At 35.2% G+C, this 27,966-nt stretch overlaps 1 protein-coding gene across 1 annotated transcript; it reads left to right on the plus strand.

The window, feature by feature from the left end:
* Positions 1–23,455: 23,455 nt before the first annotated feature.
* On the plus strand, positions 23,456–24,630 carry LOC133863264 (uncharacterized). The gene is made up of 2 exons (XM_062299222.1): positions 23,456–23,621; positions 23,714–24,630. The coding sequence occupies exons 1-2, from the start codon at positions 23,456–23,458 to the stop codon at positions 24,628–24,630; spliced, it is 1,083 nt and encodes a 360-aa protein (XP_062155206.1).
* Positions 24,631–27,966: the final 3,336 nt, after the last annotated feature.

The raw sequence follows: 27,966 nt of genomic DNA on the forward strand, positions 1-27,966 counted from the left end.
AATGAGAAGAGATGGGCAGAGAATGCCAAAATCTCGGAAGAAATCCCCGAGAAAATGCATACAACATGACATGATAAATCAAGAAAAAAATGCAGTAATGTATGGCTAGCCGAGAAAGTAATGGGCTTGTGTCCGGACGTGTTACTCACTTGTCCAGACGGCACACTACCAAATCATTGATTGACAGAGCCACGCACGTTCGGACCAAAGAACAAGTTTATCTAGACGTTTCACACTAGAAGCTGAAATCAAAGGAAAATTTGCAGAAAAATAATTTTTCCTGAAGTTAGCTTCAAAACACGCATGTATAAAAAACTAATAAGACAATCAAATAACAATTCAAAAATATGCAAAGATATAATTAAGAGTTAAGTAATAAGCACAAATTTCCCTGCAGATAGAAATTTTAAATAAATGACTTAACTCATGTTATGCACATGTGTGTGAAAGCATTCTCAATAATGTATGATGTTTGCTGATATGATTTTGAACAATTGAATTTTCTAAACAAGAGAGAAATATTCAATGTTAGATCAGTCAAAAGTCAAACCTTATCTTACTAGGGCCTAGTCACCCTCATATGGTACATTCCCCTTAAGAAGCCGCACTTTTCTTTTCTTTCACTTAGTCCATCAATGACTGTCTGTTTCCGCAATGAATTGGTCACTGACTGTTTCTATAAGGACAAGTTCAAGAATATTTTTTAAGTGCGTTCAGCAGTGGATCTTTTGAATCCAGATTTTTTGATTTTTTTTAATACTTTATTTATTACTTGTGCTGCAACCTAAAGAGAATGCCAAAGTTTATGGGCTCTATGTTCAACTAGCGAGTTGGTCAATTTGACCATCTTAGCCAAAAAATAAAAAATAAAATAAAAAAATCTCTCATTAGAATTTCCAAAAGTTAAAAATCAGAGAGAGAAAAGAAATGTACCTTAGGGGAGCTTTGGAGTGCACAATTTTTCATAACATGAGAAAAACAACTATCTAGAATTAAAATGCAACAGGAAAACTTAGCAGATATCAGGCATAAACTCTCAATCATATATAAGCATATTCAATTAATGCACAATGAACTGAGATATCATGCAAAAATACATGTGATATCTAAAAAGTTATCAAAGGAAATGAAAAGAAAAGAAAAAAAAAATTAAAAAAAAAAAAAAAAAAAAAACAAAATAAAACAAAATAAAACAAAAATTCTACATCTTCTCCCCCATTTTTTTTTTTAATGTTGAAAAAGAAAAGAAAAAAAAAGAAAAAAAAAGAAAAGAAGAAGACAGGAAAACAACAAAGACATGCTATGAGGAAAATAAACAATATCTAGTCATAGCATGTGAGGTAAGATCAAACCTGTCCTTAGGGAGAGAGATGATGTGGTCATTTTGTGTTTCAAAAATATCAATAATAAAATTACCGCTCGCAATATTACGAATCCTTGTAGGATAGAGCTATATTGAGGGTGTCGAACCTCAAGGATTGAAGATATTGCTATCAAGTTTTTCAAGATTAAATATGACTTAATTTAAAAGATGTTTGAGTTTTGTTTTCTAAATATAAATACGTAAAAGTAAAAGACATAAATGTAAATAGAGTAGAAATGAGTGAAATAATAGGGGATTGATTTCATCACTCACCGCAAACTTCAATCCAAATTTGCGGTCTTTTATTGCGGGATGATTTTGGCATAGTAAACGTCTGAATTACGAAAAAGATATTTCTGTCATCCTCATAAAATACTAGTAGAAATTTTCTTTAGACAACAAGAAAAAATATAGGGATAGAAAATATGATTCTTCAAACAGAATGCGAGGTATGAATAAGATATAACATGATAAAAATGCAATACAAACATACCTGATATATACAAGGATTTAGGAACCAAAATCCTAGGCATAATGTGACTTCACCTTTACTAGCTGAGTCCACTCCCCCTCAAGAAATGAATGGTCTCATCATTCCTGACTCATACTTGGTTGACCCGTGGAGGTGCTTTGTGGGTCTTATCCATGTTGTCCATCCTCCTTAGCATACCTTGCATCAGGCTCAACAACCTCTCATAGCCATGGTTGCTATTGGGCTTCTGCGGCTTTCTCTTGAAGATTCTTGATTTGCTCTTCTTTGGTTTGCCAATCTGATTGGCAGGAACAAACTTCTGTGGTCGCCACCAATGCCATGGAGCCTGATGTGCCGTTGGAGGTAGAGTGTCTAATGTAGGTTTTGTTGGCAACTCCCTCTGAACCTTCAACTTTTGAGCCTGGAGCTGTGGACATTTGGGTCGGATGTGACCGGTGATGCCACTGTGATAACAGGTGGACAGACTTCTTGTGTTTGAATGCTTCTTGATAGTCTCTGCAGAATTATGGTTAGCATTCTTACAAATAACATTGTCCTTACCTTTTATATGTCTCTTATGCGAACGGACATATTTAGATGAGAAAGGTTTTTCAACTTTACCTTTCCTCGGAGCATCCTACTTAATCCAAGATCGGTGGCTTTTTAATAGAAAACAAATTTGGTCTAATATGACCAACCTTCCCACAGTTATGACAAGTAGAAACAAATTTAGTATGAGCTTGTGTTCCTGAATCTTTGGACTTAGGCTTCACACAATTAATTAAGCAAGAATTTTCAGAGTTATCCAAACAAGCTGTATCTACTATCATAGGCTTAAAATCAAGAGAATTTATTTCAGAATTAGAAGCATGTGAAGTAGAAGCACCCAAATCATCAACAATTATGCCAGGCTTGTTAGAATTATCTGTATGAATACAAATCATGCTTTTTAAATTATCACTAGAGAATTTGTTCAAGAGATCTTCAGATTCTTTTAATTTATTCTCAAGTGTATCAATAGTGTTAAACAGCATGGTATTCTCGAATTTCAAAAAGTCAATCAAAGCATGTGATTCAAACAATTGAATAATTAAAGATTATTTTTCTTGCTTAACCTTTTTGAGTTCTTTATTGAAATTTTTAGAATTTTCACTCAAATTAATAAAATCCTCAAAGACCTCATTATCAGAATTCTCTTCAGATAGCTGAGAAGAATTCATGATAAAAGGAGTCAACAAAAATATGGATCACACTCAGGAAATTAATCCAAACACGAGTTTACCCGCTCTGATACCAATTGAAAATAAATAGACTCCTAATTTAACATGTGTATGTGATCAATTGTGCAACAAAATATTAAATGCGGAATTTAAAAGAGACAAATATTTTGTTAACGAAATAGAAACTCTTATCAAGAGAAAAATCACTTCGAGGCAGCCAAACCTAGGAAATCCACTATTCAAAAGACAAAGCTAGTTACAAGGCAGTAATACTCACATAACCCGATGTAGTAGTCATACCTCTAACTCTGACACATACCTATACGTGAACACATCCCAACCAGGTCTCCTACCTGAAGGGGTCTTTAATGGACTCCTTTAGCTTAGGGCTCCTCCCTAAGCTAGACTTCAAAGAGTTGATCAAATCACACATTAAACACCTTAAGAGAGCTAGCACATATCACAATCTCTGCCTAAACACCCTCTCTTAGTACAAAGGAATTTAGTACCGAATTATGCAAATAATACAAGCCTAGAGACCTCTATTTATAGGCTTTAGAAGACCTAATACAAGTCTGATTCGGAGTTCTCTAGGCAGCGTTCTGACTTAGATAGTGGGCGTCCGAACGACAAGCAGCAATCGACTTCTTTTACATGCTTCATGCGTTTCTTCATTAAACTTCAGTCTCCGCGTCCGGACGGTGTTACCCTAGTGTCTGGATGGTTGCATGCTGTCTTCATCAACCATGTTTGCTAAGCTGTTCAGAATCTTCTCAAACACTGATGGGCATCCAAACGTTTCTCTGGGTAGTCTGGACGGCAACTAGGGAACCCACTTTTGCTGAGTAAACTATGCAGAATCTTCTTGGAATCTAGAAATTGCCTTCTTGATGCTTGTGACACTGATACTTGTCATATTAAGGCCTTTCAATAGTTGAAGAAATATGCTCTGAATATTCTGGAAAACTCTGGATAATTACGGCGTCCCTGTTTCAGCTGTACACTAATATGGCAGTAATTTTGTCAATAGAATGTAGCCAATAAAACAAACAACTAGAATTCACAAGATCATTCAATTTAGAATAAAATTCATCAAGCATCCCATCATCTTTCATCCTAATATCTACAAATTTAGAAGTCAACATCTGAAAAGTTTTAATTTTTTTATACTTTTGGTACCTTCATGTGTGACTTCTAAAATTTTCCATGCTTCCTTGGTAATCTCACACAAAGATATTCTTTTGTATTATTTTGGTGAAACAACCATGAAGATGGCATTGAGTCCCTTGTTATTCCAATTACAAGAACTTTTCACTGTTGTGGACCATACGGCTACCACATTTTCTGGATGTTTCCATTCAATCTTGAATGTAGTCCACACCTGTTCATCCAAGGACTTAAAGAAAGGCTCTCATACGAACCTTCCAATGGACACAATTGTTTCCATTAAAATACGGAGGGACGTTAAGATATTGAGATTGATATTGAGACATTTATGAAAGGGGTCAAGGATAACATCGAGGAACATAATCTAAAAAGAGCGAAACAAAGCTCTAATACCAATTGCAAAAATGATAGTTTGGACCCCAAGTTGCTAAACAATGAATATCTCAATCTTAACAACAATAAAGATTAATAAAAATTACCAACTTTCAGTCCAAATACCATATATGAATACCAAAATAAAACCAACCATTAAAATAATCAACACAAAGATTTTGGTGATGAATTGAAAAACTGTTAAATAACTCTTCAAAAGTAAAACCACTTCGGGGCAGCCAAACCTAGGAAATCAATCCACTATAGAAGAATAAGAGATTATAAGTTGTTCATACTTACAAAACCTTTGTAATTGATACAACCTTATACTAGACAAGTTACTTGCCCTCAACCGCAGTAGCTATTTCAAAACCTCTGAACAATTCTTCTACTTGATCTTCTCTTGCAATTCTAGAAATTTGGTAGCTGAAGGTTATTTATGATCTTTGTGTGGTTTAAACAAACATTCTAGAAGAGATGCAATTGAAAGCACAAAACCTAAACTTTCTCTCTTAGCACATGAAGAGAAAGGCAAGTCACTTGAAAAATCATGCTCTAAAAGCCTTTAAATATACTTGGGAAAGTAGCCCTCAATTCTGAAAGTCGGTTTCTAAAATATTTCATATTTTCAATGCTCGATCAAACCTGACTAGAGTTACACAATCTTTCAATGCGCTTCACAACTTTTAGATGGATCGTTCGAGCCTGACTTAGAACGAGACTTCAAATGAGTGCTTCTGTAAAGAACTCATTTGAACTTGCCAAAAACTCATTCGAATCTACTTGCAAATGAGTATCATTGCCAAAAACTAGTTCAAACACAATTTCAAAAGAGCTATTTTGTCCAGCTTTTCAGTCTTTTCTTTACATCCCCTTTTGACCTTGTAAAAATTGGAATTATAAAATTTTCATGAAATACAAGTTGTATTATTTTGAGTCAGCTTTCCAACACCACTAAGTTTGTCTTCATCTCATCTCAGAATCAAAAGGTATGATGATCATTTTAATCTGACTAGGTCAATATTGGACAGCATGAATACTCATGTCTTGGATCAACTTTTGCACCGACTTAACCCTAGACTTAAAACTTATAACCAAATATGTTTTGACACTAATTTTGTCAATACTAAAAACCTAACATTGTTTTTAAAAATTTATGGGTACGCTATTGCATATAGATCGTATAAAATTAACTGGTACAGTCAATATGCTTTGGGAAAAAAAAAAAAAAAAAAACTCATATGTGGACAATAGTTAAGTGACCGAGGGTCAAGCAAATCAAAATCTTTTTCGAGAAGTAGTTGATAATTCTCCATGGAATATTAATGGCACTCCTCTCTTTCTCAAATACTAGGATACTGCTTCTACCTTTGAAGATTTAGATTTTTCCTCTATAGCTTTTTGGATACAAGTTCATGGACTTCCACTGGAAATGATGTCAGAGGCTAATGCTTTGAGTATTGGTAACAGTTTGGGTGATTTATTGGAAGTTGATAATGTTGATAGTAGCAAGCCTTGCAAAAAGAGTTATTTACAGTTGAGAGTTCAGATTAAACATCTTAAACCTTTACTTCCAGGTTTTATTTATCAGCATCCTCCTAAGGATCCAACTTGGATTTAGTACAAATACGAACGTTTTTTGGATTATTGTTATGTTTGTGGGAGATTGGATCACCTCTCTTTTTCTTGTCCTGTTAATCCAAAGCCTCCTGATACTGGTAGATATGGAGTTATCCTTAAAGCATGTCCTCCTAAAGATAATAGGGTGGATTTTCTACTTCCATCTCGTTCGCTCTTAACCAAGGTTTCATCTTTAGCAGTGCATGAATCTATTAGAAATAAAGCCTCCACTTTCATCAAAAAATCTTTGACTTCTTGATAAGCGCTGAATGTTACACATTCCAACCTTCTTAACTTATATATGTTAATTCATTAGCATTGTTATTTGTTTGATTTTCTGTTGTTTTATTGTTTTCAGGTTTTAAATAAACTTGCAATTAATTCCATTGATTTTGGGCTTAAAGCACACTTTGAAAAGAACTAAAAGATATGGTTAAGCTTAGCCAATCATAATAGAGGACCTATATGATGTGGTTAAGTTTACTCAAATCATGTAAAGGATTAAATCAGAATTTCTCCAATAAGAATCAAAATCAAATTGGATTCAAATTTGGATTATGCACATGTCTCAGTGTTTTGATCATAACTTTCTTCTCAAGTCTCTGATTGTAATTAAATTGGTGGCGTTGGAAAGCTAATAAAAAATGATACAAATATGTTACAAATAGCTTTTTCCTAATTCGGATGTTTACTATTCAAAAATTGCCCCGAAATAAAAGACAACAAATCTGGACGAATTTGGAATCCTTTTCCTACTTGGATTAAATTTCCAATCTCCTACTTGGACTAAGAGACTAAGTTACGATTTTTCTTGGATTCCTAGGGCTTTTAGACCTCTCCTAATCTCTATAAATAGGCCTCTAAACATTGAAGAAAGATGCTAGTTTTTGTGTTGGCTGCATTCTATTGAACAAAATCACTTCTATGTAATGTTGCTGCTTTCACAGGGATGTTGTTTTATTCAGAGTCTACACTTCAGTTATGAGCTTCCAGAAGACTCTATGCAGAATTCAAATCAGTCAGTTTCGTTCCGTTGCGTCCGTCCAGATGACGTGGTATTCTGTCTGGACGCTCTTTAGTCAGCAACATCTGTCCGGACGATGAGAACTTTCCGTCCAGACGCCCATCAATGTCTAGAAACTTCAAACTATTCAAGATTGCATCCATCCGAACATAATGGAAAATCGCCTGGACGCTCTTCAGAGTTCGAGAAGATCCCAGTGTTCCAGTGAATCCGTCCGGACGACGTGGCTATACCGTCCGGAAGTCATTCAGTGTTTGACAAGCATTAGGGTTTCTGCCTCAAGACACAGTTATGGGCAAACAGCTGCAACAGCCAGGACGATGTGTGATCTTGTCCGGACGATGTCCTCCATAAGCCAAGTTGCGCATACAAAGTTCAACCATTCGGATGTCAATCTTCATGGTCCAGACGATCAAGCATCATATATGGAAATTGCGTGCACCAGTTCAACCGTCCGGACATCAGCCTTCGGGGTCCGAACGCTCAAAGCCTTATTATGGTAATTACGTGCAGCCGAAGTGCAACTGTCCGGACACTAGGGCAACACCGTCTGGACGCGGCCTTGTTATGGAAGTGTTCAGTGCTATTTTGGAAAGGCGATTGCAGTTGACCGTCCGGACGCTCTATCAAGCCGTCCGGACACCCTCGAGTATTTTGATCATAACTTTTTAGTCAAATATCAGATTGGAACGAAATTAGCGTCATTGGAAAGCTAACAAAAAATTATTCAATTTGATGATCTGGATGACCAATAGAATTGTCCGGACGGTCCCCGTCCAGACAGAAAAATCAAGCGTCCGGACGACCATGCCAAAATTCTAGAATTTTTCAGAATTGCTTTTCGGACACTGAAACAGTTGCCCGTCCGGATGCCCAAGGCTACCGTCTGGATGCACGTGCCAGAGACTCTGATTCTGACCTGATTGAGGACTTCTAAGGCCTATAAATAAAAGGCTCTAGGCATGCACTTTACACAGAATTCGGTGGTGAATTCCTTATAGCTTAGAGAGAGTGTTTAGTGTGATATTGAAGATCTGCTAGCTTTCTAACTTTTGCCAGTGTGTGATTTAATCAGCTGTGAAGTCTATCTTAGGGGTTGGCCCTAAGGTAAAGGATTCCATTGAAGACCCCTTCAGGTAGGAGACCTGGTTGGAAGGCGTTTGTGTTGGGTTACACGTTAGAGTTCATGGTACGACCACTGCATCAGGTGTATGTGAGTGCTACTACTTTGTAACTAGCTTTGTCTTCTGAATAGTGGATATATTGGGTTTGGCTGCCCCGGAGTGGTTTTTCTCTTAATTGAATTTCCACTTCATCAACAAAATATTTGTTTCCTTTAATTCCGCATTTAATATTTTGTTGCACAATGTTCACATACACAATTAATTAGAAGTCCAATAATTTTCAATTAGTATCAAAGCGGGTACACTCTGTTAAGGATTTATTTCCTGAGTGTCATCATCATCTCTTGTGACTTCTATTTTTTAGATTACACCTTTTATCATGGATTTCTCTCAGTTATCTGAAGAAAATTATGATATTGAGCTCTCTAAAACTTTTGCTAAATTGGATAAAATTGTTTCTCCAAAGGAACTCAAAAAGGTGAAGCAAGAAAAAGAGTCTTTGATTGTTCAATTATCTAAATCACATGCTTTGATTGACTCTTTGAAATTTGAGAATACCATGCTATTTGACATTATTGATACACTTGAGAATTAATTAAAGGAATCTGAAAATCTCTTGAAAAAATCTCAAGTGATAATTTGAAATGCATGTTGTGTATTCATTCAGATATTTCGAACAAGCCTGGTTTGATTGCTGATTTAAGTACTTGTATTTCACATGCTTCTGATTCTGAATTAGATTTTGTTGATATTAAGCCTATGATAGTAGATGCAGCTTGTTCTGAAAATTCTTGCTTAAATAACTGTGTGAAGCCAAAATCCAAAGATACAGGTACACAAGCTCATGGTAAGTTTGTCCCTACTTGTCATAATTGTGGGAAGATTGGTCATATTAGGCCAAATTGTTATTTGTTGAGATCCCACAGGCCTTGGATTAAGCAGGATGCCCTGAGGAAAAGTGAAGTTGAAGATTCTTCCTCATCAAAATATGTCCATCTGCATAGGAGACATATAAAAGGTAAGGACAATGTTATTTGTAAGAATGCTAACCATAATTCTGTAGAGAATATCAAGAAGCATTCAAACAAAAGAAGCTTGCCCACCTGTCATCACTGCGACATCAGCGGTCACATCCGACCCAAATGTCCACAGCTCCAGGCTCAGAAGTCGAAGGTTCAGAGGAAGTTGCCAACAAGAGCTACATCAAGCACTCTACGTCCTACGGCATTTTAGGCTTCATGGCATCAGTAGCAGTTTGTTTCTGCCTATTAGAGTAGCGCTACAAGAGAAAGCTGCAGAAGCCCACTAGCAACCATGGCTATGAAGGGTTGCTAAGCCTAGTGCAAGGTATGCTAAGAAGAATGGCCAACATGGCCATGACCCGCAAACCATCTCCACGGGTCAAGCAAGTATGGGTCAAGAATGATGAGACCATTCACCCCTTGAGGGGGAGTGGACTCACCTAGTAGGTGAGGTCTCTCATGCCTAGGATTTTGGTTCCTAAATCCTAATGCATGTTAGGTATGTTTGCATTGCATTGTTTATCATGTCATATCTTATTCATGCCTTGCATTCTGTTTGAGGAACCGTTTATTTTGTCCCCCATTTCTTCTCTTGTTCTCTTGAGAAACATCTGCAGATATTTTTTTTTTGGGATGACAGTTAAAGCACATCGGGCGGCTGCTTTTCTGTCTTGGTATTTCTAAACCTCTCTCACCTCTATCCTTGAGGACAAGTTTGATTTTACCTTACATGCTGGGACTAGATGTCATTTCATTTTCCATAAGCATGTCTTTGTTGTTTTTCTATTTATTGATTTTTTAACAAAAAAAAAAATTGGGGGAGAAGATGCGGAATTTTATTTTTTCTTTTGATAGCTTTTCAGATATTGCATGTGTTTTTGCCTGATATCTCAGTTCATTGTGCAATGATTAAATATGCTTATATATGATTGAGAGTTTATGCATGATATCTGCTAAGTTTTCCTGTTACATCTTAACGATAGATAGTTACTTTCCTCATGCGATGAAAATGTGCACTATCCAAGGCTTCCCTAAGGTACATCATTTTCCTCTCTGACTTCTTGCTTCTAGAAATTCTAATGAGAGAGATGTTTTTGATTAGATGGTCAAATTAACCAAAATGCTAGTTGAACCTAGAACCTAAAAAATCTGCCACTCTCTAGGTTGCAGCATCAAAAGAATGAAGCAATTACTATTATGAATTATGTGCTTATATTCACTGCTTATGTGTTGAATTAGCAATATACCTTGTCCTTCATGGTGCAAGTAAAATTTTACCTTGTCCTTCATGGTACAAGTAAAACAATTGGGTGCTGCATCGTAGGGGGAGTGTATCAGATGAGGGTAGCTAGGCCCTAGTAATTAATAAGGTTTGACTTTTGCATGATCTTTCATTAATTTTCTCTCTTGTCTAGAAAATCTAGTTGCTTTTTTTCATATCAGTTAAATTCATACCTTTTGGGAAAAGTTTTCACACACATACACACGCATTGCATAAGTTGAGTAATCTATTTAAAATTTCTATCTGCAGGAAAATTTGTGCTTATTGAATACTTAACTCTCATTTATATCTTTGCATATTTTTGCAATGCTATTTGACTGTTTTATTAGTTGATTATACATGTGTGTTCTGAAGCTAACTTTAGGAAAAATATTTTTTTGCAAATTTTTCTCCAGTTTCAGATTTTCAGTGTGAAGCGTCTGGACGGACCTATTCTTAGGTTTGGATGAGCGCAGTCTTGCTGTACACTGTCCTAGCAGTAGCCGTTCGGATGGTTAAGTGACGTGCCCAGACAGGATCTCTACAAGTTTAAGACTTGCGTCTCTTTCTCTGCCTTACACACATCTGTGCATTTTTATTGATTTATCATGTCATGTTGTGTGTTTTCTCGTGGATTTCTCCCAAAATTTTGACATTCTTTGCACATCTCTTCTCATCCCATGATCTTCATTGTGTCTTCAGTTATTCTTTTAAGTTTTTGTGCCTTTAGAATATTGGAATATTTGTTGGGATATTTTCTTAAGATAGTGTGCATGAAAATCCTATTCTGTCTGTATGTTGGGTTGATATTGATATATCTGGGTCATTTGGATTGCGATCTTTGCTTTTGTAATACTTAGGCATCCAATTGACAGCTGTCATAATACCACTTTCTTTTTGGGACGAACAGGATCGAATATTTCTTTGTGGTGTTATTTTTGGAAATATTTTTGTTTAAATCTTTTTAGGAATATGTCGTCCAACAGCTCCCAGCACAATATCTGACAGATGGATCCTTTGAAAAACTGACCTTTGTTGAAGTCGGATGTTCAAATTCCAAAGGTCTCAGGATTAAGATGAGCTTTTTCCCCTAGCTCATGTAGAGCTTTTCGTAGCATTCCCTCAGATCTTTATCAGTTAAAGGTTCAGTGGTGAATCTCCTCATTTATCTTGCAAACTAGTTGCTTAGAGGATGTCAATTTGTGGATAACCAGTTTTAGGCTTTGCAAAATCAAGAGATTGAAGATTTTCAATACATGGTTCCCGGCTTCCTGAGCTAGAAGCCGAAGTAGTACAAATCCAACTTTTTATACAGATTTCTCTCTGTTACTTGATTTTAGTGGATCAGCAGGATTTGGTACTTGGAGGATTTTTATTCCTCTCTTTTGGGCCACTTGCAGACTCTTCTCTATTTTCCTATTGTTTTGGATTTTAGAACGATTTTGTATGTGGATATTATTACCCTGTTTACCCTTGTCCTTCTGAGACACTTAGGGGGAGTAATTTTTGTATGGTTTTTCTTCCTACTTTGTTTTACCCTTTGTCCTTTTGTGACAAAAAAGGGGGAGTAATTTTTGATTTGGACCGGGATTGTATTTTTAACCAGTCAAGTGATTTTTGTCCCATAATGGCCAAAGGGGGAGTTTGTTAGTTTTTGTGTAGGCTACATTCTGTTGGACAAAATCACTTCTATGCAATGTTGCTGCTTTCACAAGGATGTTGTTTTATTCAGAGTCTACACTTCAGTTATGAGCTTCAAGAAGACTTTGTGCAGAATTCAAATTAGTCAGTTCAGTTCCCTTTCATCCGTCCAGACGACGTGGTATTCCGTTCGGACGCTCTTCAATCAGCAACATCCGTCCGAACGACGAGAACTTTTCGTCCGGACGCCTATCAGTGTCTAGAAACTTCGAACTATTCAAGATTGCATCCGTCCGAACGCTCTCAGAGTTCGAGAAGATCCCAGTGTTCCAGTGAATCCATCCGGACGCCATTCAGTGTTTGACAAGCATTAGGGTTTTTGCCTCAAAACACAGCTATGGGAAGACGACTGCATCCGTCCGGACGATGTCCTCCATAAGGCAAGTCATGCATACAAAGTTCAATCGTCCAGACGTTAGTTTTCATGGTCCGAACAATTAAGCATCGTTTATGGAAATTGCATGCACCAGTTCAACCGTCCGGACATCAAAATTTAGGGTCCAGACGCTCAAAGCCATATTATGGTAATTACATGGAGCCAAAGTGCAACCGTCCGAATGCTAGGGCAACACCGTTTGGACGCGGCCTTGTTATGGAAGTTTTCAATGCTATTTTGGAAAGGTGGTTGCAGTTGACCGTTCGGACGCTCCGTCAAGCCGTCCGGACACCCTCGAGTATTTTGATCTTAACTTTTTGGTCAAATATCGGATTGGGACAAAATCAGTGTCATTGGAAAGCTAACAAAAAATGATGCAATTTGATGGTCTGGACAGCCAATAGATTTGTCCAGACAGAAAAATCAAGCGTCCGGATGACCATGCCAAAATTCTAGAATTTTTCAGAATTGCTTTTCGGACACGGAAACAGTTGCCCGTCCGGATGACCAAGGCTACTGTCCGGACGCACGTGCCACTGATTCTGACCTGATTTAGGACTTCTAAAGCCTATAAATAAGAGGCTCTAGGCATGCACTTTACACAGAATTCGGTGGTGAATTCCTTATAGCTTAGAGAGGGTGTTTAGTGTGATATTGAAGATCTGCTAGCTTTCTAACTTTTGCCAGTGTGTGATTTAATCAGCTGTGAAGTCTATCTTAGGGGTCGGCCCTAACGTAAAGGATTCCATTGAAGACCCCTTCAGGTAGGAGACCTGGTTGGGAGGCGTTTGTGTTGGGTTACACGTTAGAGTTCATGGTACGACCACTGCATCAGGTGTATGTGAGTGCTACTACTTTGTAACTAGCTTTGTCTTCTGAATAGTAGATATCCTGGGTTTGAATGCCCCGGAGTGATTTTTCTCTTAATTGAGTTTCCACTTCGTCAACAAAATAATTGTCTCCTTTAATTCCGCATTTAATATTTTGTTGCACACTGTTCACACACACAGTTAATTAGAAGTCCAAGATTTTTCAAAAGACACATTGCTACCTAGAACAAATTCAGAGAAAAACTTCTTGAATAGTTGAAGAGAAGTAATCATGGCAGGAGGCCATTGCAACAGCGTCATGAGCGGCTAAAAACCTTTGTAGGTGTGACAACCCGCGGTCCAACAATTACGACTATCGTAGTAAGCTTCAGTTAAAATATCCCAAGTACACTGCTACAAGACCATCAACTACGTCTGGAATACCTGCAACCAAAGGAATATCATCTATACGGTTATAAGGGTAGCCACATCCGTATAAGTGAAAGAATGAGTTCACCGTCTCAGTACATAATACTGAGACCTTAGTGATGTTAAACTGATTGAGTTTTTGCAAAGAACCAACTTTCCTTTCTAGTCTTGCGTATACTATAACAGCTACTAATTTTATAAACTTTTGTTTGAGAAACCCCCATAGCTAATACAGCAAACACCGACTAATAGAAAACATCTAAAGCATACTATGTAGCTGTGAACATATATAGAAGTTCCAATCATCTCACCTTAAAAGCTTCTACATATAAACTCATCTACAATATATTACTTTTGATCAGTGGCTTAGACGTATGTGCACGCAATCACCCCATTATAGGATTCACACCTACATGTCTTAAGCAAGAAAACATGACATTTAGTTTAGCTGTACTAAGACATCCACATTTCCTGAATTAGGCAACACTAAGCCTACTCCCATCAAGCTTATTGCCTTTGAACGTCAGTGTGATCATGCGAGTACTAGAGTGAGACTCTACTATACAAACACGTCTTAGCTTAAGAACAATGACAACTCGTGTGGTATTACATAGGCATTAGCATCCAATAACACCATGTCTACCACCTTCAATCTTATTGCCTTTGATCAGCAATTCGTGTGGTATTACATAGACATAGCATCTCTAATTCTAGACAATGCAATCATCTACGTACTCTCAAACTTAATGCATTTAAATCATGCAACCAGTCGATAGAAATATACATATGTTCTTGTCCAATAAGACTCATATGCATACTAATCCAAGTCTCAAGATTGTGTAACCATGCACCAATGCAATATGCTCCAAAACAGTTTATGATAACACTCCCAAATCCACAAACATACCACAACACCAATTACAATATTCAAAACTCCCAACCGCAGCACACAGTCACATAATTCATTTCACACTCCACATACAATATTCAATTCTCCAAAATATCATTGATAAGTTTAGCATACTCGAAAGTACTCAAATCATCAAAAACAGATATATTCAACATACAATTGGTTCGGATTTATAAAACAACATATATATTTTGCAATTCATTAATATATGAAACTAATAGTTTCTCAATGAGTAAAATACTCACCTTGGCTACATAGGACTCATGACTCGAATATTCCCCTGTGTTCTAGTTACTTGAACTCTATATTGGAGAACAAGTTGAGGTCTCCAATCATGACATGAGCCTGCAAACATTTATGACGTTAGACTATGCTATTGAACGCTATACTCTATGATACATAAACTACTTGCATGCTCACACGGCGTATAACCCGTTTCTAAGGCTAGCTAAGTATACTAAACTATTATTAGGTTAACATTTAGGTTTAGGTTCATATTTTATCTTGTTTATTAATACAATAATGTATTTATTACTTTCATTAGCTTATACATTATTATTGTATCACATTATTATTGTTAACCCTTTTATAGCTTGTTGTTTACTAACTAAGTTAACAATATATATATATATATATATATATATATATATATATATATATATATATACACACACACACACATTCAACGCTCAAACATAATCCGATGATACACTAAAATACTTAATGTACATAGATAGGTGAATTAGGTACTAAGTTTTCACCTAATGGATTCATACTACATTTATGTGTTTCTATAAGCTTACTAACTCATATTTACAAACTTAGGGTTATTTGAGTAATTTACATCATAATAGTTGTCCCCTATAATATTAACCTTAGACTTTAGGTTTGTAACATTATTTCGTTTCTTAACCTTTAAATACAATTGTTATTATATTCAATACTTTATCTTTTTTTAGCTATTAACCATCTAGGTAGTTTAGATTATAGAACTTTAATCTCATTTAACACATTAATTTAACAACTCATATTAGATTATGTTACAATAACATATTGCAATATAGTTATTTATTTATACATAAACCTCAAAGCCAAGCATTATACTTAGGCTCAATTTACTATTAGTCAACCACAACTCTATATTAATGCTTCTACCTTATTATTGGTACACTTATCCATTAAGTCTTACCAACCTAGAACCTTATACTTTAATTATATTAGACTAAAACTATCTATATAATCACTTTACCTATTCATGGATTTATTCTTTCATTATGCTAACGTATTTTATTTGCTCATTTACTCTTTGTTGTTATTACTCATTTATTTATATTAGTCATTACCTTGTTCGTTTAACCTCTTACTAATTTATAGCCAACTCAACTCCTTTAAAGGCATAATCTAAAGCCTCATCACATAACCAAAACTATATTCTCCGAAAACTCCTCCACCATAGCAAATTAAATACCCGAAGAACTACAACCGATAAACACAATTTCCATAAATTCCCATCAAGCAAAGCCCCCAAAATACCCCCATCAAATCTGCCAAGACTTCCTTCACATCAAACCATAAAGCAAAGCCAACAAACCCATAACAACCAATCAATCCAACCACCATGAAACTTAACCAAAACTATAACAACACCATAAATCCACCATTCAAACACAATACCATACGGCTAGAGGTGTAAACAAGCCAATCCTGAGCGGGTATTGGTTGTTCGGGATCGGCTCGTTTATGTAACAGTGAAGCTCGAGCTCGAGCTCGACACGAGCCTAAATTTGGTGTGCGAGATCGGCTCGCTAAGGAAGAATTACTGATCGAGCTCGAACTCGAGCTCAATCATTTTGGTCGATCCCAAGCTCGAGTACTCGGCTCGAGCTCGGCCCGAGTTGAAAAAAAAAAAAAAAAAAAAAAATTCCTAGTACAAACAAGATCGAAATTCCTAAAATCAAAACCCTATAATAATCAACCAACAAATCCCATACAAAAAATATGGAAAAGCAAAGGACAAGAAAATAGAACGTAAACCTGATGGAATCGAACCAGAAGCGCCATTCTCAATCTCGAAAGCCGGGAAAGAAACGATTTTGGATCAAGTCCTTTTTCAGAGTTGTGGATCGTTGTGTCTCCCGGTTTTGACAGCTCTTAGCAAAAGTGGTGAAGCGTGGAGAGAAGGTCGTGCAAGTAACTGAAAATTAAATGGGTAAAGTCCATATATGAGAAGAGGAAGCAGGTTGTTACAGAAGAAGTGTTGATAGTGTCTAGTGTTAGGGGAATGACGGTGGATAATAGGAGGTGGTGATGCAGATTTTGAGTCACATGAGTATCCTCTGTGACTTGACATTATTGTGCACTGTAGAGTCAGTGATAGGACCCCACCCCACTCAGCTTTGACTTGAAACTCAAAAATCGCAAGCCCAAAATTTTATCCCAAAAATGCCCTTCTCTCCGTCACTTGCCATCACTAGACAGAATATGGGCAAAATGGGAAACAAAATTTTGACTCAATTTTCTGTGGCTTTGGAGTCGTTGGGTTGAGCGGCAAAACATTTAATCACTGACATGCGCAGTGCTCAATGCTGCAAGACACGACTCAGCCACGATTCATTGTTGTGAAGCGTTGAAGTTGTGTGTTTCACTTTCAGACGTGTTCTAACTTTTGAGGACCAATTTTGGAGGATAGCTATCAACGCATTTTAGAGAAGGGAAAATATTCTAGAAGAAGTGTGTTTTGGGGCATTGGGCAGTGTGTCTGTTAATGGCATGTCAATTTTTTTTATTATTATTGTTAATGGCATGTCCGTTAATAAGAGAAAGTGATTTTAAAAAAAAAAAAAAAAAAAAGTTCAGGGAAGGTGACAAGTTGGTGTAGCTAGGCGATTTACTTGGCTTCATATGCTTGGCAAAAATTTTGAGACAAAATTCAAAATTAATTACTAATTAATAAAAAGGAAACATATCTCAATACTTCTTCGTAAAGTATTAATGGTTATAATTTAAAAAATCGTATATAATATAAAGTACTACTCAAGAATTCCACAATATATTAATTTAATTGTATGGTTTATTCTTCAAATAAAATAGATGAAATGACAATAAAAGCTTTTCCATATAAAGTTAGCATAAAAAATAAAAAAAAAATTAAGGAAAAACAACTTTTGTCTATAATTTAATTTTTATTTATATATTAGTGATTGATAACAATTTTATAAAAATGACATCGAATGGAGAATAGGAAAACAGAAATTCATAAAATAAAAATTCTATTATTCTGAAAATATTGACGAATTATAAAAGAAGACAATTAATATATATGAAAAATTCAAACTAGACAATACCACTAATGAATTATGAATATATATATATATATATATATATTATCTAATATGTTGTAAAAGTATGCATTTGGCACGGATGGCAAAAGCTTGTGAAGCAATAAAAATAACAAGTTCAATTAGTCTTGACTCTTGAGGGTAGGTGCTACCATGGTATGTTGGTAACGCCCATAGTGGCGGAACCGGAAATTCATGCTTGAGGAGGTTGAAATGAAACATGAATTTTTCAAGATCTTTTATAAATTATAATTATAAGATTACAATACTTTCATGTGATGTGGATTTAGTCAATACTTACATACTTAATAAGTTAATATAGATAGATATAAATCATATAAATTATAATAATGTTTTCATATAATCTAAGCACTATCATATGATCTCGAATAAAAAAGTATTATCATTTGATTTTTGGCATTAAAAAAATAAATTAATAGTCAATATAAAAACTAACTAACTTATATTAAGTTAAAACATTAACAATGTCTTACAATGATAATTATTATATTATCATATGGTCCTATATATATATATATAATGATAATACTTTTTTTTTAAGTCGATTGATAATATTAATTAGATCATATCTAACGACTAACGGTTATATAGCACAATGTTAAATCATATGATCTAAATTATAATGATAATTCATAACTTGTGAATTGTGAATTATAAGTTATGAATTATCATTATAATTAATATATAAGAAATTCTAATCCTAATAACTTAATTTGGGATTGTATGAATCACATTATTATTATATATGAATAATATGATTAAGTTTCATAAGTGTCATTATATCATATGAATAATGTGAATTCATACTTACTGTAACTTACGTATGTAATCTATATATATAGTCATTGCATCTAAATATTACTAATAATTATTAAATACTTAAAATCATAAATCATACTTATTAAGTGTATGAGTGTATCTAATTAAGTATCTAAATACTAAACCATTATATTAGTATGAATTTGTATACTATAGTCTATGTCATATATGACACTACGTAGCTATAATTATATATGTTACTAATATGTATATATATTTATGATTACGAATTATGAATCATATCATATCACTTGATTTATGAGATTATCTATGAATCTATAATAAGTAATTAAGTATGATTATTATAAATTTATGAGTCATAAATCATAATTATCAAATTTATCACAATTCATAATTACCTACTAATAATACTAATATTATATGATCATATGATCTAAGTATTATCATATGATAGTATATTTAACATATTAACATGATCTAACAATCCATATGAAATGATTATTAAATATTTAATGATAATACTCATAAGTCATAACATATAATAAAGTGATTGCATATTTTATATTTACATGTCATATGGTAGTATGGTACAATGTTATATTATTATATGATCATATAGTCCTATAAATTATAATCTTATTATATTCCATGAATAATTTGATTAAGTATCTGGATTGTCATTATATCAGATGAGTAACAATTAATTATTGATATTATTCATTTTTACTATTTTATATACATATGACCAATTAATATATATTGACTAATAACTATTGTTATTTGTTACTTAATTTATGCTTACATAATATACATAGTATATTATTCATTAATATATATATATATATATACGAGTCGATCCTTATACGAGCGGGTTCACAAGCTTTAGTCGAGTCGAATCGAGTCTATACTAGTTTGCATCATTTAATGATCAAGTTTGATTTTCGTGTTCACGAGTAGCTCATTTAATAATCGATTCGAGCACGAGTCGAGTTTATTCGAGCCGATCTCGAGTAGGCTCACGAGTAGCTCAGCTCGTTTACACCCCTACTGATACGGCCATTCACTTAGGAATTGTTCCACAAATCCATCAAAACTCAAACCCAACCGGTTGTTACAAAAACCCCAAAGAAGAAAACTCATTCGGCCAACCCCAAAAATCCATCTCCATGAAACCCTAGATTTTCTTCTTAAACAAAACCCAAATCAAAGCCCTAACAATATAATACGACTTTCGTGCTATTTAGGCAATGGGTAATCTGAAAATACAAGGAAAGGTTAGAGATTATACCTCTTCGAGCGTCCATGGCTGAAAACCCCCATTTTTCTTCTTCTTTTAACGGTCGGATCTATATGTCTCTCTACCTTAGTGTCTCGTTCTCTCACGGCAGGATGGGTGTGCGTGTGTGATGGGTTGAAGGAGAAACGAGGGAGAGATGGGCTATTGTGTGGGATGGAGGAGAAGGAAGAGAAGAGAAAGAAGAAAGAAGAGAAGAAGGGGAGAGGGGCGTGCATGCATGAGAATGAGGGAGAAAGAAAATAAAGAAGAAAAGAAAAGAAATAGGAAAAAGAGATAGGAAGAGGGACACTTGATGCATTGTAAGTGGCTAGGAGGAGATAAGGATATCTTCTCCAGCCAACCGGGTAACGATACGTGGTAATGTGAGATTGTCTTTTATTTTAAGCCCTAACTTTTGTTAAATTACTGCATGACCCCACTTTATTAAAATCTTATCATTTAATAATTAACATTTGACCCCACATTTATTTTAACTACATTATACCCATACAATTAATTATTTATTCAATTAGGATTGATTATTATTATTATTTATTATTTCAATCTCCATTATTTTATCTTGGACTTACTATATTTGGATAATATACATATTATCACTTAGAACCCAACATTAATCCATCTTATTTAATAAATATGATTCATTAATTGCTAAATTCCTTATTTAATTTCTTGGTCTTTACAGTAGGGTATTGATGTAGCCCTATCCAAGCACAATGGTTTGATTATATTTTAATTTAAATAATTTTATTTTATGCATGTTGGTTGTATAATTATTAGAATTGGTACAATTTGATATTGTTTTTTATCTTTTAATGCAATTATTCTTCAGTTCATAATCAATATTGGTAGAATTCTTCTCTTGTCTTAGAAAGCCTTTTACATTTATTAAACTCATATCATTCTTATTTTGTGATTATGAGAATGATGATTATACAACGGGTTTAATTGGCATATGATCAAAATGATTAAATAGGCCATGCCTAGGGAAGACAAATCGTACTACACCATAGTTTAGTATAATTTAGGTAGACAATTCGTATCAACTGAAGATGGGTTATAATATTCCATTGATTGTATGTATCCTACTAAAGACGTAGCTAATCCATGCTTAGAGAAGACGAGTCGTACCGCATCTTTGTGGTTAGGTGGACGATCCATGCCAACCGAAAATGGATTATACTTATACTTTAATAAGGTAATTTCTTGTTTATTTATAACATGCATAGAATGAATTTCTCTAATTAAATATGATTAACCATTGATGTGCGGATAACGGTGAAGTCAATACTCTACTCTTTCTCTCTCTTATATTTCAATTCTCTTTTACGTTTATTTTATGCACTTTAGTTAATCATAAATTCAAAAAAAAAAAAATCTTTAATTATTTTTAATCTTCATAAACTTGATAACAATACCCATGCAGTACTTGAGGTTCGACATCCTCTCTATAGCCTTATCCTACAAGGATTCATTCTATTGCTAGTGGTTAATTATTATTTATATATTTTGGTAAACAAAAGACCACATCAATTTTTGGCGCCGTTGCCGGGGACTGCTTAACGGTTGCGTTATTAAGTTTTAAAGATTAAATCTAGCTTCATTATTTTCTATTTCTTTTTATTTTTATTTTTACTCTTGATTTTTGTTTCTAATTTTGCTTTTGCTTTTTCTTTTTCTTTTTCATTTTCTTCCTCGCTGAGCGCCATCATCATCTGCAACAACGAAATTCCAACATTCCTATTAGTTGTTTGTGAGTTTTTTATTCTGTTCTTATCTTTATTTTCTCTTGTTGTATGCTGGGTCGTCGTTCTCTATCATTGCCTTTAATTTCTTGCGACCCTGACATTGAACATACTCTTAGACAACGTAGATCCGAAAGGAACTCTAATTTGCTAGGAGAGCGCGCCACTAAGACTATGGGTGACAATAACCCTATGGCTTTGAGAGATCATTATCTCCCTACCACGTACACTTCTCCCACATGTCTCAGGCTGCCAGATGTTACGGCAACTTACTATACAATTAAGCCTAACACTATACAGAGTTTACCATCTTCTCTAGGACTTAGTACTGAAAATCCTTACAACTTTCTCGATGAATTCCTAGCAATTTGTTCTACCATTAAATTGGGCGGGTTCACCAAGGACACTCTAAGGATGCGTCTCTTTCCCTTCTCCCTCAAGGAAAGAGCCAAACATTGGTTTCATTCCTTAGCACCATACTCCATTACTTCTTGGACTCAATTGCAACAAGAATTTCTAAATAAGTAGTTTCCCATAGGAAAGACCAATGATTTTAGGAGAGCTATCACTAGCATCTCCTAATACGAGGGAGAACAACTGTATGAGACCTGGGAAAGACTCAAGGACCTACTTAGATCATGTCCACACCACACTGTCCCAAAGTGGCAACTAGTACAAAGCTTCTATGAAGGCTTGACTGAGCCTAATAGACAAATGGTAGATACATCTTGTGGGGGAACATTCATGATGAAAAGTGAGGATGAAGCATGGACATGGTTTGAAAATTTGAGTAATAATTCCATTCAACATGCATCCACTAGAAGTAGAGCACCTGCACCTAAAGCACCAAAGACCGAAGGTCTTTTTAAAGTAGGACACTCTTCGGGTATAGCCACTCAAGTAGTTGATGCTATCAATAGGAAGTTTGATCAATTGATGGTGGCTAGTTTTGCTTCTCATTCTGCTCACACGAACACCCAGCACTCACCATGTTCATTCTGTTCAAGTCCTATGCATCAAGTCAATGATTGTCCTACGGCTGCAAATTTTTCTGATGTTTCAACTGAGTACGTTAATGCAACATTTTCACATCCGGGTAATGATCCTTACTCCAATACTTATAACCCGGGGTGGGAAAATCATTCCAACTTCTCATGGAAGGCTCAAGTTGCAAGTAACTCGGTCCCAAAGGTGTACAATCAAGCTCAATCTAATAGGCAGCCCTATCAACCTTCTTCCACATACAGACCTCCACAACAGCAGTCTCAGGCCACACCATCTCCTTGGTTGGATTCTAACTTTCAAGATCAGATGTTGAAATTCATGAGTAAGATGGATTAGACAGTGACCTCTCTCAATCAGACAGTGAACTCTCACTCCCAAGCCATTGCCAAGTTCGAGGCTCAGATGGGACAGGTGGCTAATGCCCTCAACGGGAGGGAAGAGAGGAAACTTCCAAGTCAGCTGGTGGCCAACCCGAAGGGACACTACATAGTAGAGACGATACTTCACAACACCAGCAAGTTCAAGCCATCACCACATTGCGAAGTGGAAGAAGGGTCGACAATCATGTGTAAGAAAAGGTGGATGAGCAAACTAAGATCCCACAGAATCTTAAGAAGGACAAGGGTAAACAAGTAAACACTGAGTCTTCTTCTTCATCAGCTCCCACTCTTGAGATACCATATGAGCCCCGGGTCCCATTCTCAGAACGTCTCAAGGCACCTTCTCACTTAAGGAAACAAGTAAAGAAAATACAAGATATGATGGAGGTTTTCAAACAGGTAAAAATCAACCTCCCATTCCTTGATGCCATCAAGCAAGTACTTGCTTATGCCAAATTCCTCAAAGATCTGTGTACTCAAAAGCAACTAACAAAGGCTAACACTCCAAAGAAGGTGTTTCTCACTGAGCAGGTCAATTCTATCCTTCAGCACAGTCTCTCTCCCAAGTTCAAGGACCCTGATGCTCCCACCATCTCCTGTATTATTGGAGACCACAAGATTGATAAAGCCCTCCTTGATTTGGGAGTTGGAGTGAATCTATTGCCGTACTCAGTCTATTTACAGCTCGGTTTAGGGGAATTAAAGCCCACACCAATTATCTTGCAATTGACTAATCGATCCATCAAGAAACCACGGGGAATCATCGAGGATGTTATTATCCAAGTCGACAATTTCTATTTCCCCGTGGACTTCATTGTTTTTGAGACTGAACTAGTGGGTAATCCCACAAAGATGATCCATGTAATCCTCAGTCTCCCTTTCTTAACTACGGCTAATGCGAACATAAACTGTAGGATTGGAATTATGAAGATTAGGTTTGGGAATCTAAAGGTAAAATTCAACATATTCTATACATTCCAGCAACATATCCATGAGTGCTTCTTTTTAGACTCCGTAGAGAACTTGGTTGGAGAGCCCCCTCTTTGCATTCTTACTAAAGATCCCTTTGAGGCTGGAATGACGTACATCAAGGTGGATAATTGTGATACAGGGCAATCCATAGGCCAAGCAAATTACTGGCTTTCCACTACTGCCAAACTCGACGTTCCTCCATTGGCCATACCCAGAACATCTTGATTACTGCTTCCAGGTAACATTCTTTCCTGGTCGTCCAAGAAGGTAAATAACAGTGTTACCAAGGGAAATGATTACAGCCCTACATAAAGGGAATTGAACAGAATAGAGATGCTGCTTCCATCTACTTGACGGATCCTAGGAGTTTTTCTTACCCTTCCTCGTTTTTATTTTTTATTTCTTTGTGGATCTAGTTAGTCTGGCTGAAGACGTTAAACTTAGCACTAATGGGAGGCAACCTACTTTACCAACACTTCTCCTGTGGAATTTATATATGCTTATTATATAGCTGGAATAGTGCTTTGTTTTTCAGGACAGGCATTCTTGCGTTGAAGTTTGGGGGAGTACAACCAGCCTCATTTTTTTTTCCTTCCACCTGATATTGTATCTCTATCTACACATTGGGGACAATGTATCGTTTAAGTTTGGGGGTGGGAAAAATATTTTGTTGTCTTGTTGGAGATATTGTGACTGCATGATCATGTATTTCTAAGAATTTGGTTGAACTTTAATTCTGATTTGTATTTCATTGGTGAGCTTAACATGATGAACACATGATCACTTTGACTAGGAAATTTAGAGTTTTGTTATCTTCTTTGGCAACATGAGATATTACATGTTTTAATTTGTTTCTCACAAGCACATTAGCAGGTAGCCTGTGGGGTATGAAATTTGAAATCAATTATGTCTATTATCAATATCTTGGATGCAACTGGATAACTTATTGGAGGAATAACCTTTGCATTTTTTTTAAAAAAAAAAAAAAGAAAAAAAAAATGAGAGAATAATATTGATCACTTTGAGCTTTTCACTGAGTAACCGAATATCTTGCCTCATTAAGCATTGAGTATTCGCGTCAAAAGGTGGAAGTTTGCTTTGATTGGTAAAATGGCTAAGTTTAGCTTCGTAGCCTTTTTTATTCGAGTTAGTAAGTCTTTAGGGCGTTTTACACTTAGTGCCCTGAAACCATCTGATTTGGGAGTCATTGGCTTAGCGCTTGATACATGGGTCAAGTAGAAAGCTTAAGGGAGCTAATCATTGCACAACCTACATATATAAAAAAAGAATAATAATAATAATAATATATATATATATATATATATATATATATATATATATATATATATAAGTTGTATTATCTAATGGGGAATCAAGCAAATTTTGATTATTGAACTATTCATGATTGAGATTAGTTTTTGAAACCTCATGACTAAGTGTTAAATTCACTTTATACCAGTTGAATCTTGTGATATCTCATAATGCCATGTTAGTAGCGTAATTTTTAATTCCCTGAAATTGTGAAGATGGAGTTAGTTTTGTTAAGCTTGCTAATGAATGAGAATTATTGTTTTTGTGCCACTTCAATCTTATGGATAACATGATCTTGCATAATGTTTGTGGGTATCATCTATGTCAAACCCTCACAAGACTTCACTAGTCCTCTAGGGAGTCCAAGGGGTTTAAAAGGCTTGTTGCATACGCCAAATGCAATCATACATTCCACGAAAGAATGATTTATCTTGTTATTTTTCAGTTTTATTTCTTGTTTTGTATTACTAAAGGACTAGCAATATGCAAATTTGGGGGTGTGATAAGTGTTGAATGTTGCATATTCAATCTCCTTAACTTATATATGTTAATTCCTTAGCATTATTATTTGTATGATTTTGTGTTGTTTTATTGTTTTCAGGTTTTAAATAAACTTGCAATTAATTCCATTGATTTTAGGCTTAAAGCACACTTTGAGAAGACCTAAAAGATATGCTTAAGCTTAGCCTATCATAATAAAGGACCTATATGATGTGGCTAAGTTTACTCAAATCATGTAAAGGAATAAATCGGAATTTCTCCGATAAGAGTCAAAATCGGATTGAATTCAAATTTGGATTCTGCATATGTCTCAGCATTTTGATCATAACTTTCTGCTCAAGTGTTTGATTGCAATGAAATCGGTGGCATTGGAAAGCTAATAAAAAATGAAAAAAAAATATGTCAAATATATATTTTCTTATTTCAGACGTTTACTATGCTAAAATAGCCTCACAATAAAAGACTACAAATCTAGACGAATTTGGAATCCTTTTCCTACTTGGATTGAATTTTCAATCTCTTACTTGGACTAAGAGACTAAGTTCCGATTTTTCTTGGATTCTTAGGGATTTTAGGCCTCTCCTAATCTCTATAAATAGTCCTCTAAACATTTAAGAAAGACACACTGCTACCTAGAGCAAATTCAGAGAAAAACTTCTTGAAGAGTTGAAGAGAAGTAATCATGGCAGGAGGCCATTGCAGCAGTGTCATGAGCGGCTAAAAACCTTTGCAGGGTATTAATGTAGCTCTATCCAAGCACAATGGTTTGATTGTATTTTAATTTAGAGAATTTTAGTTTATGCATGTTGGTTGTATAATTATGAGAATTGTTACAATTTGATATTGTTCTTCATCTTTTAATGCAATTGTTCTTCAGTTCATAATCAATATTGGTAGAATTCTTCTCTTGTCTTATAAAGCTTTTTACCTTTATTGAACTCAAATCATTCTTTTTTTTTTTGCGATTATGAGAATGATGATTATGCAATAGGTTTAATTGACATATGATCAAGAGGATTAGATAGCCCAAGTCTAGGGAAGACAAATCGTCCTACACCATAGTTTAGTGTAATTTAGGTAGACAATTCATACCAACCGAAGATGGGTTATACTATTCCATTGATTGTATATATCCGATTAAAGACGTAGCTAATCCATGCCTAGGGAAGACGGGCCGAATCGCATCTTAGTGGTTAGGTGGACGATCCATGCCAACGGAAGATGGATTATACTTATGCTTTAATAAGGTAATTTCTTGTTTATTTATAACATTCATAGAATAGATTTTTCTAATTAAATATGATTAACCATTGATGTGCAGATAGCGGTGAAGTCAATACTCTACTATTTCTCTCTCTTATATTTCAATTCTCTTTTAAGTTTATTTTATGCACTATAGTTATTCACATATTCAAAAATATTTTCTTTAATTATTTTTAATCTTCATAAACTTGATAGCAATACCCCTACAATCCTTGAAATTCGACACCCTCTCTATAGCCTTATCCTACAATGATTCGTTCTATTGCGAGTGGTTATTTATTATTGATATATTTTGGTAAACAAAAGACCACATCACTTCTTTTCTTGGACGTTCTTCACCTTGTCCAAATATTTCTCATGTTCCCATACTCACCATACCGTCCACGTTGATTATTGTGCCTACTTCGACTGCCACGTCCAAACCTTTCTCTCTGGATGCAATTATGAGAAAGCCTACTTTTGTTAAACAACCGTTTGTGAGTCCGA

This window comes from Alnus glutinosa, chromosome 3 (assembly GCF_958979055.1).
Source record: "Alnus glutinosa chromosome 3, dhAlnGlut1.1, whole genome shotgun sequence".
NCBI lineage: Eukaryota > Viridiplantae > Streptophyta > Magnoliopsida > Fagales > Betulaceae > Alnus > Alnus glutinosa.